This window comes from Heteronotia binoei, chromosome 4 (assembly GCF_032191835.1).
Source record: "Heteronotia binoei isolate CCM8104 ecotype False Entrance Well chromosome 4, APGP_CSIRO_Hbin_v1, whole genome shotgun sequence".
Lineage (NCBI taxonomy): Eukaryota > Metazoa > Chordata > Lepidosauria > Squamata > Gekkonidae > Heteronotia > Heteronotia binoei.
The window spans coordinates 167,014,939-167,031,694 of record NC_083226.1 but is presented as its reverse complement, the minus strand read 5'-3'; the positions used below and the strand labels follow the sequence as shown (position 1 = coordinate 167,031,694).

Here is a 16,756-nt window from a genome sequence, read left to right as displayed (position 1 = left end):
GCGGTATTGGCGGGGGGTGGGGGGGAGAATATGTCCTCCACCCTCCCCACTCTATGCCCAGCGACTGGTTTTGTGAACAGAATCCAGCCTGCTTTAGAGATTCTTTCTAGGGTGTCTGCTTTCTTGAAGTTGGCCCTTTCATGTATACCTTGATCTTGTTTAATCACACACGTGAGTCAAAAGAATCATTGTTAGAAGACCAATACTAGCTGCGAGTGCGGGAAACCCAGAGTCAACTCAGCTCTGCAGTGTTCTGGTTGTCCTCAGAGAGCAGGGCCGGATTAACAATTAGGCCAACTAGGCACACACCTTTAGAAGCCCCAGGCCAGCTCCCCCCACACCCGGTTTTTCCCTCTGCTTGCAGCCCTCCCAGCCTGCATGTGCAGCCAGTAACTGAGCTGCTCTTTGCCCAACTTGCCTCGTGCTTCTGCTGCTGGCGTTGTCGCCAAATTTGCCTCTCTCTGCCTCTCCCCCAGTTTTGTCAAAGGGGCTTTTGAGAAGGGGCCTGCCGGCTGCAGTGGGGGCGGCAAGGCGGGCACTCTGATTCAGAGATAATTTGCAAGCCCCCCCCCAAAAAAGATTTTGACTGCCTAGGGGCCTCCACAGGGTTTAATCCGGTACTGTCAGAAAGCGAGGAAAGGCAGCACGGCCTGATCTTGTCAGATCTCGCAAGCAAACATCTTACCTATTAACACAACTTACCTTCAATTTCTCTCGCTATAGTTCTTTCTAACTTATGCTTTCATCTCTTTCTCTTTTTATTTAAGTATTCCCTTTCGTTTGGCTTGGGATGGAGGGAGGCATTATTCTTAGCTTATTATTCTTAGCTTAAGAATAAAAAAATTCAAGCCCTATTATCAGTTAATTTATCCTTAATAAGATATTTATTTATACATGTATTTATTTATTTACCTATTGATTGATTGATTGACTGATTGATTGACTGGCGAACTGGACGTTAGCTTAAATGCTAAATAAGATGTTCTACAAAGTTTTATATGCCCAGTGTTCCCTCTAAGATAGATAGATAGATAGATAGATAGATAGATAGATAGATAGATAGATAGATAGATAGATAGATAGATAAATTTATTGTCATTGTTCTCAACAAAAAGAGAGCAACGAAATGAGGTGCTCTTCCACAAAACATACCAACACATCAAACACACATATTCATATTCATACCATTTAAATACATCTAAAACCATTTAAACCATTAAAACCATTTAAATACATCTAAAACAGATAAACATTCATAAAACCATTTAAACCATTTAAATATATCTAAAACAGATAATCCTTCATAACCCTGCATTTAGCCTAACCACAGCACTTGGATAGAAACTGTCCTTAAATCTGTTTAAGCTGAGTTAGTGTGAGCTAGCTCACAATTCTTTAGCCTCCAACTCACACATTTTTGTCTTAGCTCAGGAAGGATGACCCCAGAGCACAAGAATTTATGCAGCAGCTCAGAACTTTACTACCAGTAGCTCACCACTTTAATGCCAGTAGCTCACAAAGTAGAATTTTTGCTCACAAGACCCCACAGCTTAGAGGGAACTTTGTATATACCATAGTACTTTATGCACAGTAGAATTTTATGTGTGGAATTAATCTACTTGATACTACTTCATCCAACAAATTTCTGAATGATTAAAGGGCTGGAACACTTTCCCTATGAAGAAAGGTTGAAACGCTTGGGACTCTTTAGCTTGGAGAAACGTCGACTGCGGGGTGACATGATAGAGGTTTACAAGATTATGCATGGGATGGAGAAAGAAGAGAAAGAGGTACTTTTCTCCCTTTCTCACAATACAAGAACTCATGGGCATTCGATGAAATTGCTGAGCAGACAGGTTAAAACAGATAAAAGGAAGTACTTCTTCAGCCAAAGGGTGATTAACATGTGGAATTCACTGCCACAGGAGGTGGTGGCGGCCACAAGCATAGCCACCTTCAAGAGGGGTTTAGATAAAAATATGGAGCAGAGGTCCATCAGTGGCTATTAGCCACAAAAAAAAAATTTGCCACTGTGTGACACAGAGTGTTGGACTGGATGGGCCATTGGCCAGATCTAACATGGCTTCTCTTATGTTCTTATGTATAACTTGGAATTTTTAAAATAAACTTATCCTATGTAAAAAAAAAAAAATGATCTCACAAGCTAATCAGGGTCAGTACTTGGAAGAGAGGCCACCAAGGAAGACTGTGAAGAGGTAGGCGATGACTAACCACCTCTGCTTCTTACTTAGCTTGAAAGCCCCTTTGCTGGGGCCACCGTAAGTCTGCTGCAACTTGATGGCTCCTTAGCAAAAGTAAGATGAGTCCCAGGTCCCTCTCAAATCCGTGTTGAGTTGAAATTCTTATGAAAAATTGAAACTCTGTGACTTGGACTCATGGAGGGCTAGCGATTGTTCACTACGTAAGCAGTAGCTAATATTTACAGACTTTTGCTAATTCATTAACAGTTGGGAGGGGCCCACACCCATTAGGAATGGACTGTGGATCTTTTTTTTTCATCTGCAGTTTGCAAAATAATGTCACGCACTTTGTCATCGGAATCTGGGCCTTCTGACCTCTCAGAGAGCCAGTCTGGTGTGGTGGTTAAGTGTGCTGACTCTTATATGGGAGAACCGAATTTGATTCCCCATTCCTCCATTTGCAATTGCTGGAATGGCCTCGGGTCAGCCATAGCTCTCATAGGAGTTGGCCTTGAAAGGCCAGCTGCTGTGAGAGCTCTCTCAGCCCCACCCACCTCACAGGGTTGTGGGGGAGGAAGGTAAAGGAGATTGTGAGCCGCTCCGAGACTCTGAGATTCAGAGTATAGGGCAGGATATAAATCCAATATCTTCATCTTCTTCTCTATGCCACCCCCCACTATTTATTGCTGCTTTGAGAATAAATCTCTCTGCCAAACGTATATGTGACTTCATGAGTCCAATGAAGCTGGCTACGGCTCACAAAAAAAGGTGTCAGACACAATTTGTCAGTCTTTAGGGTTTGTGCGAGACTCTTGTTGGTTTGGCTGCAGTAAAGGAATGTGGCTATGGCCCTGGAATTTCAATATATGTGACTGGCATACTCACTCAGTGCGAGATCTTTAAATTCCGGAAGAGCAGCAGAGGCACAGAGCTGATAGAAGATGTGGTAGTTCCGCTCGTCTTCCGCCTGAGAAGTAAAACAGCCTCTGCTTTAGTGAAAAGGGGATTGGCAACTTTGGGGGACGGGCAACCGTAAATACTATTGGGCCCAAAAAATTACACCACCTTTTATTTATATAACTGTTTTCTGTTTTTCAACCGTGAGATTTCCAGAACAACATTGGAGTAGGGTTGCCAATCCCCAGGTGGGGACAGGGGATCCCCCGGTTTGTAGGCCCTCCCCTCGCTTCAGGGTCATCAGAAAATGGGGGGGGGGAGGGAAATGTCTGCTGGGCACTCTACGGAGACCGATTCCAATAGGGTCTAATGGTGAATTGATCTGTGGGTATCTGGGGCTCTGGGGGGGCTGTTTTTTGAGGTAGATGCACCAAATTTTCGACATAGCATCCAGTCCCTTTCTTCAAAGCACCCTGCAAGTTTCAAAACGATTGGAGCAAGGGGTCCAATTCTATGAGCCCCGAAAGAAGGTGCCCCTATCCTTCATCATTTTCAATGGAGGGAAGGCATTTAAAAGGTGTGCGGTCCCTCTACATATGATGGCCAGAACTCCCTTTGGAGTTCAATTATGCTTGCCACAACCTTGTTCCTGGCTCCACCCCCAATGTCTCCTGGTTCCACCCCCAAAGTCCCCAGATATTTCTTGAATTGGACTTGGCAACCCTACAGTGGGGGTTCATAAGGAAAGACTCTGGGATGTGTGTCTGTGTGAAATAAATGTGGAAACTCCTCCACAATCCAGATCTTTCTATAAACTCTCAAGGACTTGCATATGCACCATCTCCCTCCCCCCGCCACTTTAACTGCTTCCATCATTCACATAAACACATGAAGCTGCCTTACACCAAGTCAGAAACTTAGTCTACCATCATTAGGGTCTGTAGTATCTTTCGGGCTCAAGTGCCGTGTTCTGCTGGAGAAAGTTTTCCTTCCAGACGTTTCGTTCTCAGCTGCGGAGAACATCCTCAGTGGCGTTGCAGCCGGAGCAGGCGCTCAGACCTTCTTGGCTGCTGTGCATTGAGTGGGGCCAGGGCTGCTGGAGAGCTGCTATTTCTAGGCTGGAGGGGGTGTGATGAAAGGGCAATTGGTTTGTGGATGTGCCCATTGTTTGGTGGGGCTTCCTGGAAGGGTAGTGATAAGGAAACTGGCTGTTGAATGTGACCATTGTTCCGTGTTAATTGCTGGGAGGGTTGGAAGGGGTTTGAAGATAAGGAAGATGGTTGTCGACTGTGCTGATTGTTCTGTGGAATTTGCTGGTTGTTCTGAGACTTTCTGCAATTTATAGTCTGAAGGGTGTTTTGCAGAGCTGGGTACCAAGATTGGTGGGGCCCTGGCCCCACTCAATGCACAGCAGCCAAGAAGGTCTGAGCGCCTGCTCCGGCTGCAACGCCACTGAGGATGTTCTCCGCAGCTGAGAACGAAACGTCTGGAAGGAAAACTTTCTCCAGTAGAACACGGCACTTGATCCCGAAAGATTCTACAAACCCTAATGATGTTACCAGCGGTGAAAACCTGAAATCTTTGTTAGTCTACCATCTTCAATACTATGACTGTCTCTCTCCAGGGTCTCAGGCAGAGGTCTTTCCCACCACCTGCCAACTGATCCTTTTACATGAAGATGCCAGGGACTGGACTCTGTATGTGCCCCACAGATCTCTACGATCAGCGACCCAACATCTTTTGGTGATACCTATCCCCAGATACTGGTGATACCCGCCCCCAGAGATGTCTGTCTGGCCTCAACGAAGGCCAGGGCCTTTTTAGCCCTGGCCCCTGTCTGGTGGAATGAGCTCCCCCTGGAGATCCGGGCCCTGTGGGACCTACTTCAGTTCTGCAGGGCCTGTAAAACAGAGCTCTTTCACCAGGCTTTTAGTTTAGGCAGTGGACGTCACTTGTTATTGGCCTCCCCTCTTTCATTCCATTCCAATGCTATAAGACCTGCTGAACCTGGACAATAGGCCAGGCTTGTGAGGCAGAATTTGCCATTTTATTCTCTGGTCTGTAATTTTAGATTATGTATATATTTAACTAGTTTTTAACTGTTGTCTTTTATGATGCAACCCGCCCTGAGCCTGTTCTGCAGGAAGGAAGGGCTAAAAATCGAATAAAACGAATAAATAAAAACAAACTTCTCCTTGCAAAGCTCTACTGCTGAGCCAAAGCGTCCCCAAACACCTCCCAGAGAGCATGCACAGTCCTCACTGGCCTGCTGTTTTAGGGAGGCGGGGGGAGAAATCCATTATCCTATTTTTCTTCTTACCTCGGCATTCCCATCCATAAGAAGAAACATCCATCTTGTCAGAGGGTGGGCTCCTTTTACTGCTTTTATGACTGGCGCAAGTGACATACCTCAGCTCTAATAACGAATGATCCTGTCTAATTGTTTAAGTATTACAAACGACTCAACCTGTTCAGGCTGACATTTTTGGCATGACCTGATGAGGAACCTCATTCCAAGTCCTGGCCAGGTGCCTCAGGATACTTTCACGGAAGATGCTAAAAATGTATTTTCTTCTCCAATAGGGCGTTTGGTTTGGTTTTCAGCAGGAAGTAGAGCACACCGTTTGGTATTTAACAAAACAGGAAAGGGCGGTGGGGATGGGAATCGATTAACTAACCTGGAATACAACTCTTGACTTCTCCAGCAGGTACGTCCTCATGTTGGCGCCGATGATATGATACCTTTTATCAAAGCCAATCTGAATGTATTTCCCAAAGCGGCTGCTGTTGTCGTTCCTAGTTGTCTTAGCATTGCCAATTGACTGCGTGAAAAGGAATAAAGTATTAGAAACAAAGGCCCTTTTTGCAAGAAGGTGCGTTATCTCTGAAGTACACAAAACTTTCAAATGTCCTGTAAATATGTAAAAAAGAGAGAGAGAAGTGACGTTAAGGGTGGAGAAAGAGAGAGAAATTTTCCCAGAAAAAGGCTAGCAGCTCTCCAAATATCTTGCATAATAAACTGTGCAATTCTTAGAATCTCTACAAACACTCTAGCCCAGGGGGGTCAAACATGCAGTCCGGGGGCCGAATCAGACCCCCGAGCAACTGGCTGTCATCTGCTTCCTTCTCCCTCTCTCTTGGTTCCTTCCACATAACAATTTGCTTTGCAAGGCTTGCTCAATAGCACAGGAGCTACAGAGCAAAACCTCTCCATTTTCTCCATTGGCTGAGGCTCCTCCCTTGGGGAGGAAGTGGGGAAGGGCAGAGCTTGTTTTTCCAGGCTCCCTCAATTACACAGCAGAACTACTGAGCCAAGACTCTCTTCCTTCTCTTGGCTGAGGCTCTTCCCCCCCACCCCGGTCCCCTGGGGAAGGAAGGAAAGAGCCAGAGCTCCCTTTGCCCAGTTCCCTGGATCCCATGGGAGAAATACAAAGAAAGTACCTTTAAGTCCAAGGAGTGCGAACGTTTTAAGCATGTTTTAAGTTTTTTTAAAAAATATATTTGTGTTTGTCTGTATTCTTTATAAAAATTTATCTCTCTGCTACTTAACCTAATCTTAAATAGGTACACACATGGCCCAACCCCTCAAGGTCTCATTTATGTCAGATCCGGCCCTCATAACGAATGAGTTCGACACCCCAGCACTAGTCCATTGGTCTCGAGCTACCTCCCATGAAAGAGAAATCAACAGCAATCTCCTCTCCTCCACAGAGTTGTTTTTGGGAGCAAACAAAATGACAGCTGCGACTTTATAAATTAAAAGTGTTTATACATGTACTTCGACTAGCATCACTGAGCATTTCCCCAGCCAGTTTTATCGATTTGCTGCTCAGAGCTCTTTGCAGTTTCTTTTTAATAGCTTGGATGAAGTTAGCTTAGCAACAACAACAAAAAAATATGCTGGAAAGCTGCAGGCTCAACCATGTTGACATTTTGCTGTCTGCAGTCTCCTGTCGTTCTCATCATGCCCTAACGGCAAACTTCAAGGCTGAACACTTTATCAAGGCAGCCAGGGAAGGAGACCTGCTTGCAAACGTGGATAGGCTTGCCAATCCTCAGGTCCCAGCGGGGGTTCTTCCACTTTCCCGGGCTCCTTCCTGCCCCCAGTCAGCTGGCCAACGGAGAGAAGCCCCGCCCCCACAGCCACCATGTGACTTTCCACCTCCGGAGGCTTCAGTCTCCGGTTGAAAGGCTTCCTCTTGGGATGGTGTGTCTGTGTTACTTTGAAGAAGTTGGCAGCAACTCGTGAGTAGAGATGCCAATCCCTCACTTCAGTCGCATGAAAGGGGGGGGGGAGGGAAACGTCTGCTGAGCACTTCATTATTCCGTATGTGGAGACCGATTCTCATAGGGTATAATGAGGAATTGATCTGGAGGTATCAGGGGCTCTGGGGGGGCTGTTTTTTGAGGTAGAGGCACCAAGTTTTCAGTATAGCATCTAGTGCCTCTCCCCAAAATGCCCCCCAAGTTTCAAAATGATTGGACCAGAGTGTCCAATTCTATGAGCCCCAAAAAAGGTGCCCCTATCCTTCATTATTTCCTATGAAAGGAAGGCATTTTAAAAGGTTGCTGTCCCTTTAAATGTGATGGCCAGAACTCCCTTGGAGTTCAATTATGGTTCTCACACCTTTGCTCCTAGCTCTGCCCCCAATGTCTCCTGACTCCACCCCCAAAGTCTCCTGGGTCCAACCCCAAAGTTCCCAGATATTTCTTGAATTGGACTTGGCAACCCTAAACGTGGACGGGGTGCCTGTACACACAGGGGACACGGCAAGTGTGAAATGAAAGTAATCGTGCACTAAAAAAGACAAAAGCTAATGATAAACTCTTGCCTGAAACGACTGAGCTTACTGCCCTCAGAAAGTTGAGGGAAGATTAATCATTTGGCATACGGTGCACAATTCTGGTCACCGCACCTCAAAAAAGATATTATAGCATAGGAAAAAGTCCAGAAAAGGGCAGCTGGAATGATTAAAGGGGGTTAGAACACTTTCCCTATGAAGAAAGGTTAAAACGCTTGGGGCTCTTTAGCTTGGAGAAACGTCGACTGAGGGGTGACGTGATAGAGGTTTACAAGATTATGCATGGGACAGAGAAGGTAGAGAAATATCTTACCCCCCCACCCCAAGTTTCAAAAAGATTGGACAAGGGGGTCCAGTTCTTTGAGCTCCAAAAGAAGGTGCCCCTATCCTTCATTATTTCTTATGGAAGGAAGGCATTTAAAAGACATGCGGTCCCTTTCAATGTGATGGCCAGAACTCCCTTTGGCATTCAATGATGCTTGTCACCTTCCTGGGGTGCAGGCTGGTGGAGAACTTCTGTCGAGCCTGCACCCCAGGAAGGTTATCACCCTCCCTGCATCACTGTGGGTGAATCAGTTCTGAAGACAGTCCAGCAGTTCAGCTACCTGGGGTGCATCATCTCCTCAGACGCCAAGATCGACAAGGAGATTGACAATAGGCTGGCAAAGGCAAACCGTGCATTTGGCCGACTGCATAAAAGAGTTTGGAGCAACAAGCATCTGAAAAAAGGCACAAAGATCAATGTTTACAAAGCGGTTGTGATGACAACCTTCATCTACGGCTCCGAATCGTGGGTTTTATACCGTCATCACCTGCGACTCCTTGAGCGCTTTCATCAGCGCTGCCTTCACACCATCCTCAACATCCACTGGAGTGACTTTGTGACCAACACTGAAGTCCTCAAGCGGGCGGAGGTTACAAGCATCGAGGCACTGCTGTTGAAGACGCAGCTGCGCTGGGCAGGGCATATTTCCAGGATGGAAAACCACTGCCTTCCCAAGATTGCCCTGTATGGCGAACTTTCCACCAGCCATCGAAATAGAGGGGCACCAAAGAAGAGGTACAAGGACTCCTTGAAGAAATCCCTTGGCACCTGTCGCATCAACCATCACCAGTGGTCTGACCTAGCCTCAGATCGCAAAGCATGGAGGCACACCATCCACCAGGCTGTCTCTTCCTTTGAGAACGCACGCATAGCTGGTCTTGAGGACAAAAGGAGATTGAGGAAGAATCGCACTGCTACAGCACCAACCCCAAATCAGACTTTTCCCTGCAGCCACTGTGGCCGAACCTGCCTGTCCCGCATTGGTCTTGTCAGCCACCAGCGAGCCTGCAGCAGACGTGGACTACTGCACCTTTCTTAAATCTTCGTTCGCGAAGTCAAGCCGAGAGAGAGATGCTTGTCACACTCTTGCTCCTGGAAGGAAAAGGAAAGGTCCCCTGTGCAAGCACCAGTCGTTTCCGACTCTGGGGTGACGTTGCTTTCACAATGTTTTCACGGCAGACTTTTTACGGGATGGTTTGCCATTGCCTTCCCCAGTCATCTGCACTTTCACCCCAGCAAGCTGAGTACTCATTTTACCGACCTCGGAAGGATGGAAGGCTGAGTCAATCTCGAGCTGGCTACCTGAAAACCCGGCTTCCGCCGGGGATTGAACTCAGGTCATGAGCAGAGCTTAGTACTGCAGCTTTAACACTCTGCGCCATGGGACTCCATCCCATATGTCTCCTGGCTCCACCCCCAAAGTCCCCAGATCTTTCTTGAATTGGACTTGGCAACCCTAGGTACCATAGTCCGAGAGCATTTATGCTGCCATAAAATTTGTTAGTTGTTAAAGTCCCACTGGACTCCTATTTTATTAACTTCACACAGGCCCTGCCTTCTCCCCCATGAGGGCCCAAAGCGTTCCCCTCAGTTTTATCCTCACAACAGCCTGGTGAGGGAGATTAACCTGAGCATGTGTGTGGCTGGCCCAAAGTTACTCAACAAGTTTCCATGGCAACATGGGGATTTTGAACTTGGGGCCTTCTGGAACCTGTCCAGTACTCTACCTGCTGCACTGGTCCATGGCCTGTTAGCAACTGGGCCGTGAGTTGTATAATTATTTCATCATATATTACAATGTAGTAGTAATAATAAGACGACATTGGGTTTATATCCTGCCCTCCACTCCGAATCTCAGAGCGGCTCACAATCTCCTTTACCTTCCTCCCCCACAACAGACACCCTGTGAGGTAGATGAAGATATTGGATTTATATCCCACCCTCCACTCCGAAGAGTCTCAGAGCGGCTCACAATCTCTTTTCCCTTCCTCCCCCACAACAGACACCCTGTGAGGTAGATGAAGATATTGGATTTATATCCCGCCCTTCACTCCGAAGAGTCTCAGAGCGGCTCACAATCTCCTTTCCCTTCCTCCCCCACAACAGACACCCTGTGAGGTGGGTGGAGCTGAGAGAGCTCTCCCCAGAAGCTGCCCTTTCAAGGACAACTCTGTGAGAGCTATGGCTGACCCAAGGCCATTCCAGCAGCTGCAAGTGGATGAGTGAAGACTCCGTACACCAAACTAAAAGAAACAAAGTGAACAACTGTACCATCCCGAAACCATTGCCGACCCAGTCCGTGGAGAAATTGTCTTCCACAAAACTGGTCCCTGGTACCGAAAAGGTTGGGGACCGCTGCGCTATACCACACTGGCTCTCTTTTTATCATTTATGCCATGCATTACCTTATGTACCTGAGAGGAATAAAATTACCGGAACAGAACAATCTAAAATAAGCAGAACGATTCAACTGGATTGTCTGTGTCAATCACTTGAGTTTGATTACAGTCATCTGACACACCACTGACGAAATTACAGGTGACGATGCAGGATAACAGTGAGGGCAAGTGAAACCAAGGGCAGTGAGGGCAAACATGAAGCAAACGACACCAAGGACAACAGCCTCTGAAAGCAACGCAAATGTGTTTTCAGTCAGCGTTGAAAACGGCCACAAAGCGGAAACCCCTTTTCAACTAAAGCTAACATGAGCCAAGGTAAAAGAAACAGTTATCAAACTAACAGACTGTGTTATATGATTCTCCAATCACTGAATTCCCCTTGGGATTTCCTCAGGAGAGGATTCACTGCCTCACGTCTGAGTTGCGGTATCTGGATTTGCTAATTCTGTCCTCGACAATGCTCTCTTCAATTATAAAATCTGTTATTAAAAAACAATCCCTCAGAGATAACAGCTCTATACAACATGACATAGAACCTCAATTAGTGCCATTTGGATTGGATTGGCTGAATTCACAAAATGGGGATGGGCGGTGGTGAAATGATTATGTGGTCGCCACAGACTGATGGTTGTGAAACACGGCCATAAAACACAAGAGGACAGGACAAAAAACATTTTGAGGCGTTTTGTAAGGGGAAAGGGGGAGAAGCCGAAGGGTAGAGAAGCACCTCCATTAAGAAGACACAAAGTTGCCTTATACTGGACCAGTTAACAAAAAACAAAACAGGATCACAGTGTATAACAAAAAACACCCACTGTGAATAACGGCTGCTCAACTTATATTGAATAGTGTACATTTAACATATGGAACTTCCAAATACTGACCTATATTAAAACCACTAACGCCAGTTTTATAGCATGAATCAAAGAGCCACCTCAACGTTTCAGCTTATATCAAACAAATAGGCATTTGCAATTGGTGCAATAATAACCTTCCATTTCTAGACAAGCTTACAATAACATTAACACATGACAAATATAGCTACAAAAGGGGATTAGATAAACATGTGGAGCAGAGGTCCATCAGTGACTATTAGCTAAAATATATAGATCAGGGGTGGCTAAACTGTGGCTCAGGAGCCACATGTGGCTCTTTCACACATATTGTGTGGCTCTCGAAGCCCACACTGCCTCATTGGCCGGCTTGGAGAATGCATTTATCTCTTTAAATCACTTCTCCAAGCCAGCTGGCAGCTTGGAGAATGCATTTAAAGTTAAAGTTGCTTTCTTTCCACCTCTCCTTGTCAAGCATCAGATCTCAAAATAACCAAGCGTTGATTTTTGAAACAAAGTCTTAGTTTATTGATAATCCATTGTGCTCGGGTAGGTACCAGATTGGAAGTGATACAGTGTAACTTCAGAATACTAACTTTAAAGAGGCACATAAAAGGTATTTTAGGAATTCTAACACAGGCGTGTGAAACTAACACTCTGGCTATTTTATCTATTCTTGCTTTAGCAACATCCTGGGTCCAGGTTTAGCCCTGGGAAAGTATCTCAGGAGACCTTATCTTCAAAGAGGACATTCCTGCATTTGCTGCTAGTGAGAACTAAGGAATAGGTTATATGGCTTTAATGTGCAATACATTAGACTAACGGTTTGAAATACAGTCATACAAGGAAAGAAACAACATGCTTGACACTCCCTCCCTTCCTCCCATTCAATTTCCTTCCTTCCTTCCTTCCTTCCTTCCTTCCTTCCTTCCTTCCTTCCTTCCTTCCTTCCGGCTCTCAAAACATCTGACATTCATTCTATGTGGCTCTTATGTTAAACAGCTTTGGCTATCCCTGATATAGATGGAACACAATGTCTGAGGCAGTGATGCTCTGCATTCTTGGTGCTTGGGGGGCAACAGTGGGTTTGTGTCTGGAGTTCTGGCCCTGCTGGTGGACCTCCTGATGGCACCTGGGTTTTGACCACTGTGCGACACAGAGTGTTGGACTGGCTGGGCCATTAGCCTAATCCAATATGGCTTCTCTTATGTTCTTATGTCTAGGGCAGTGACACTTTGGATATTTGGTGCTTGGGGGAGAACAGTGGGTGGGCTTCTGGAGTTCTGGACCCACTGATGGACTTCCTGACGGCATCTGGATTTGGCCACTGTGTAACACAGAATGTTGGACTGGATGGGTTATAAACCTGATCAGCAGTCATTTTGCAGAAAAATAGGTGGTGGAGCTCATCCAGGGATTGTTATGCCACTGCAATACTATTCAATGGACAAGGAGATGAAACTCTCAGAAGGAGGAGGTGGAACTCTCAGAAAGGTTCAGGAGCTGTGCTCCTGTGAGCTCCCACTGAATCTGAGGCCTGAACCTGATCCAACATGGCTTCTCTTACATTCTTAAGAGCAGAGGTGCATGAATGGCTATTAGCCACAAGGTATAGATGGAACACTATGTGTGGTGCAGTGATGCTCAGTATTCTTGGTGCTCAGGAGGCAACAATGGGAGGGCTCCTGAAGTTCTGGCTGGTGGACCTCCTGATCGCACTTGGCTTTTGGCCACTGTGTAACGCAGAGTGTTGGACTGGATAGGCCACTGCCCTGAGCCAACATGGCTACTCTTATGTTCTTAATTCATTATCTTATTCTTGCAAAACTGAAAGTAGATTCGGAAGGAAAAAAGGGTTTTTTTAAAAAAAAAATTCATTGGAGCAGATGGGTCAAAGGGAAGCAAACTGTGGAAGGTCACGTTAAGAAACTGGAGAAAAAAATTAAAAACGCCTCTATTTACTGGCGCTTTTTCCATTGTGGCCCCCACCGTGTGGCATGGCCTCCCTGAAGGAGGGATACTTGTGGCAATCCACAAACTGTTTGAAGCAGAGTTGTTCAGGAGTGCCTTTCTGTAAAGGTGATAGGGCTATAATCAGAGGTCATTTTGTAGAAAAGTAGGTGGTGGAGCTCATCCAGGGATTGTTATGTAGCTGCACATACTATTCAATGGACAAGGAGGTGGAACTCTCAGAAGGAGGAGGTGGAACTCTCAGAAAAGTTCAGGAGCTGCACTCCGGTGAGCTCCCGCTGAATCCGAGGCCTGGCTATAATATAACAGAACAATTCAGGAAGATTCTTTACACAGGGAAAGATCAAGCAGGAACTCACAGAAGCGCAGCTCCTGAACCTTTCTGGGGGTTCCCCCTCTTCCTCCCCACCTTCCTTGTCCATTGAATAGTAGGTGCAGCTGCATAACAATCCCTGGATTAGGAGAGCAGGCAGCCAACCAGCCACTAGGGGCTTTGCCACACCCCCAGCAGCTCTCATTAACCCCTGGAGAAGCCTGCATACCCTTTCTCCACTTATTATGCAATTTTGGGTGGCGGATGGCTTGCTGTCCTTTTGACTGTGTGGGGGGGGAGAGCCCCAGGTGAGCGAGGCCTGACTGGATCTCTAGACAGCCCAAGCAGGCCTCGCTCACCTGGGGCTCTCCTTTCTTGCATCAGGTTGCTTTTGGTTGGGGGAGTGGCATATGCTAATGAGTTATGCTAATGAGCTCCACCACCTATTTTTCTACAAAATGACCCCTGGGAAAGAGTATACCACTCTGTATGGGATGTATTACTTCACTGGTTTCGCTGATCGAATCCATGCTTTCTATTACGCCTGATATGCTACCCTAACTCGGATCTCAGTGATCCTAGTTGTACCCTGTTCATTAGATGTCTCCTCATATTGATTGTGCTTATTAGATGCCTCTTCATATGGACTGCTATCGACTTACCCTTTGAGCCTCAATGAGAAAAGAGGACTATAAATACAGGAAAGAAAGAACAAACGAACATTACAAGGGGAGAGAATGGAAGAACAAATGCTGATAGACGAGCAAATGGAAGGACGGATGTTAACAAACAAACGAACAGAAGCACAAACAGAAGAAAGAATGTTAACAGTCAAGTGAATGGGCGAATTAAGAGATGGATTTGGATACGCCCGCTAGGCAGAACCTCAGTTCCAATGACAGCACATGGGCTCAATCCACAGAAACATGGAGATCTTGAACAAGCAGTGGACCGGCCTCATAATCTCTATACCAGGGATGTTGAACATGCAGTCTAGGGGCCAAATCAGGCCCCTGGAGGGCTCCTATCAGGCCTAAGAACAACTGGCTGTCATCTGCTTCCTTCTCCCTCTCTCTTGCTCCCTTCTGCATCACAGCTTGCTTTCGCAGGCATGCTCAATTGCACAGGAGCTATAGAGCAAAACCTCTATTTTCTCCATTGGCTGAGGCTCCTCCCTTGAGGAGGAAGGGGGGAGGGAGAGCTTGCTTTGCCAGGTTCTCTCAATCTCACAGCAAGAAGAAGAAGAAGATATTGGATTTATATCCCGCCCTCCACTCTGAAGATTTTCAGAGTGGCTCACAATCTCCTTTACCTTCCTCCCCCACAACAGACACCCTGTGAGGTAGGCGGGGCTGGAGAGGGCTCTCACACCAGCTGCCCTTTCAAGGACAACCTCTGCCAGAGCTATGGCTGACCCAAGGCCATTCCAGCAGGTGCAAGTGGAGGAGTGGGGAATCAAACCCAGTTCTCCCAGATAAGAGTCCGCACACTTAACCACTACACCAAACTGGCTCTCCACTCAGCAGACCTCCTGAGCCAAGCCTCTCTTCCTTCTATTGGCTGAGGCTCTTCCCCCTCCTCTGGGGAAGGAAGGAAAGAACCAGAGCTTCCTTTGCTCAGTTTCCTGGATCCCATAGGAAGAAAAAAAAAAAGCACATTTAAGACCAATGAGTGTCAATGTTTTAAGCATGTTGTATTTTAAGTTTAAAAAAAAAATTGTGTTTGTCTATGTCCTTTATAAAATGTATATCTCTGCTTACTTAAATAGGTACAAATACGGCCTGGCCCAACAAGGTCTCATTTATGTATGATCCGGCCCGCATAACAAATGAGTTCGACACCCCTGCTCTATACCATTTCAGGACCAGGGTTTTGTGGAGTACACCTATGGTTCGTACTTGGACCAGCTTCAAGCTACGCCTTGCCTCTTTCTCTGCTCCCCACCCATATTCTTCGTCCAATCTGACAAATACAACTCCCCTTCAGGGGTCATTTTGTAGAAAAATAGGTGGTGCTCACTGGCATAATTCATTAGCAAATGCCGCCACACCCCCCCCCCCAGCCAATAGCAACCAGATGCAAGAAAGGAGAGCCTCGGGCAAGTGAGTCCTGCTTGGGCTGGCTAGAGATCCAGCTAGCCCAAGCAGGCCTTGCTCTCCTGCGGCTCTCCTGGGCTGCCTCACCTTCAGTCGAAAGGCCAACAAGCCACCTGTTGCCCAAAATTACATAAGAAGTGGTGAAAGGGTGGTGTGGGCTTCTCCAAGGGTTTATGAGGACTGCTGAGGGCATGGCAAAGCCCTGGGTAGCTATCTGGCTGTTCGCTCTCCTAATCCAGGGATTGTTATGCAGCTGCAGCTGCTATTTGATGGACAAGGTAGGTGGGGAGGAAGAGGGGGAACCGTCAGAAAGGTTCAGGAGCTGTGCTCCTGTGAGCTCCTGCTGAATCTGAGGCCTGCTCCCCTCCCATCTGTGGGTGACCAAGGGTTGACAACAAAGCAGGAGTCAAATTGCGCCTTTAAGACCAACCAGTTTTTATTCAGAACGTAAGCTTTCGTGTGCTCTCTAAGCACACTTCATCAGACAAGGGGATCAGGTATTGTGAGCTGAAATACAAGCAGTTTGTTGATTAAGAGGGCAAACTAACTGATCACATGGTCACATAAAACAGTGTGGCTTGGCCATTTGGTCTGGATAGCAATAAAAGGTAATAAAATTCCCTGCCAAATGGTGTTTCTGCAAATCTAGGTGAATCACACAAAAGGACACGTATATCACAGTTGTAGCTGCAGAAAGGAGAGGAAAGCAGGTGCTTTGCTAAAAATGAACTCAAAGACATCTGAAAACTAACAAAAAACCCAGAGAAACGTAGACGAAAGACTTTTCTTTGGAAAGGCGTATTGATTCTGTTCAGAGACAATACCAATGCAGTCTCCGCTCGCAAAGCTTGTTAACTGGTGCAGGGACGGGAACGCTTCATTGAAATTAAATGGAACCACGTTGATGCAAAGACATATT

General features: G+C 46.4%; 1 protein-coding gene across 5 annotated transcripts in view; it reads right to left on the bottom strand.

Annotated features, from left to right (window-relative positions):
• Positions 1-16,756, bottom strand: part of MYO5B (myosin VB) — a 520,179-nt gene that overhangs the window by 252,759 nt on the left and 250,664 nt on the right. For all 5 annotated transcript variants that reach the window (XM_060236175.1, XM_060236177.1, XM_060236176.1 and 2 more), the window contains exons 6-7: positions 5,777-5,920; positions 3,087-3,168 (exon numbers count right to left, since the gene is read on the bottom strand). In XM_060236175.1, coding sequence (XP_060092158.1) covers positions 3,087-3,168; positions 5,777-5,920 — 226 coding nt within the window. The remainder of the gene's footprint in view (positions 1-3,086; positions 3,169-5,776; positions 5,921-16,756) is intronic.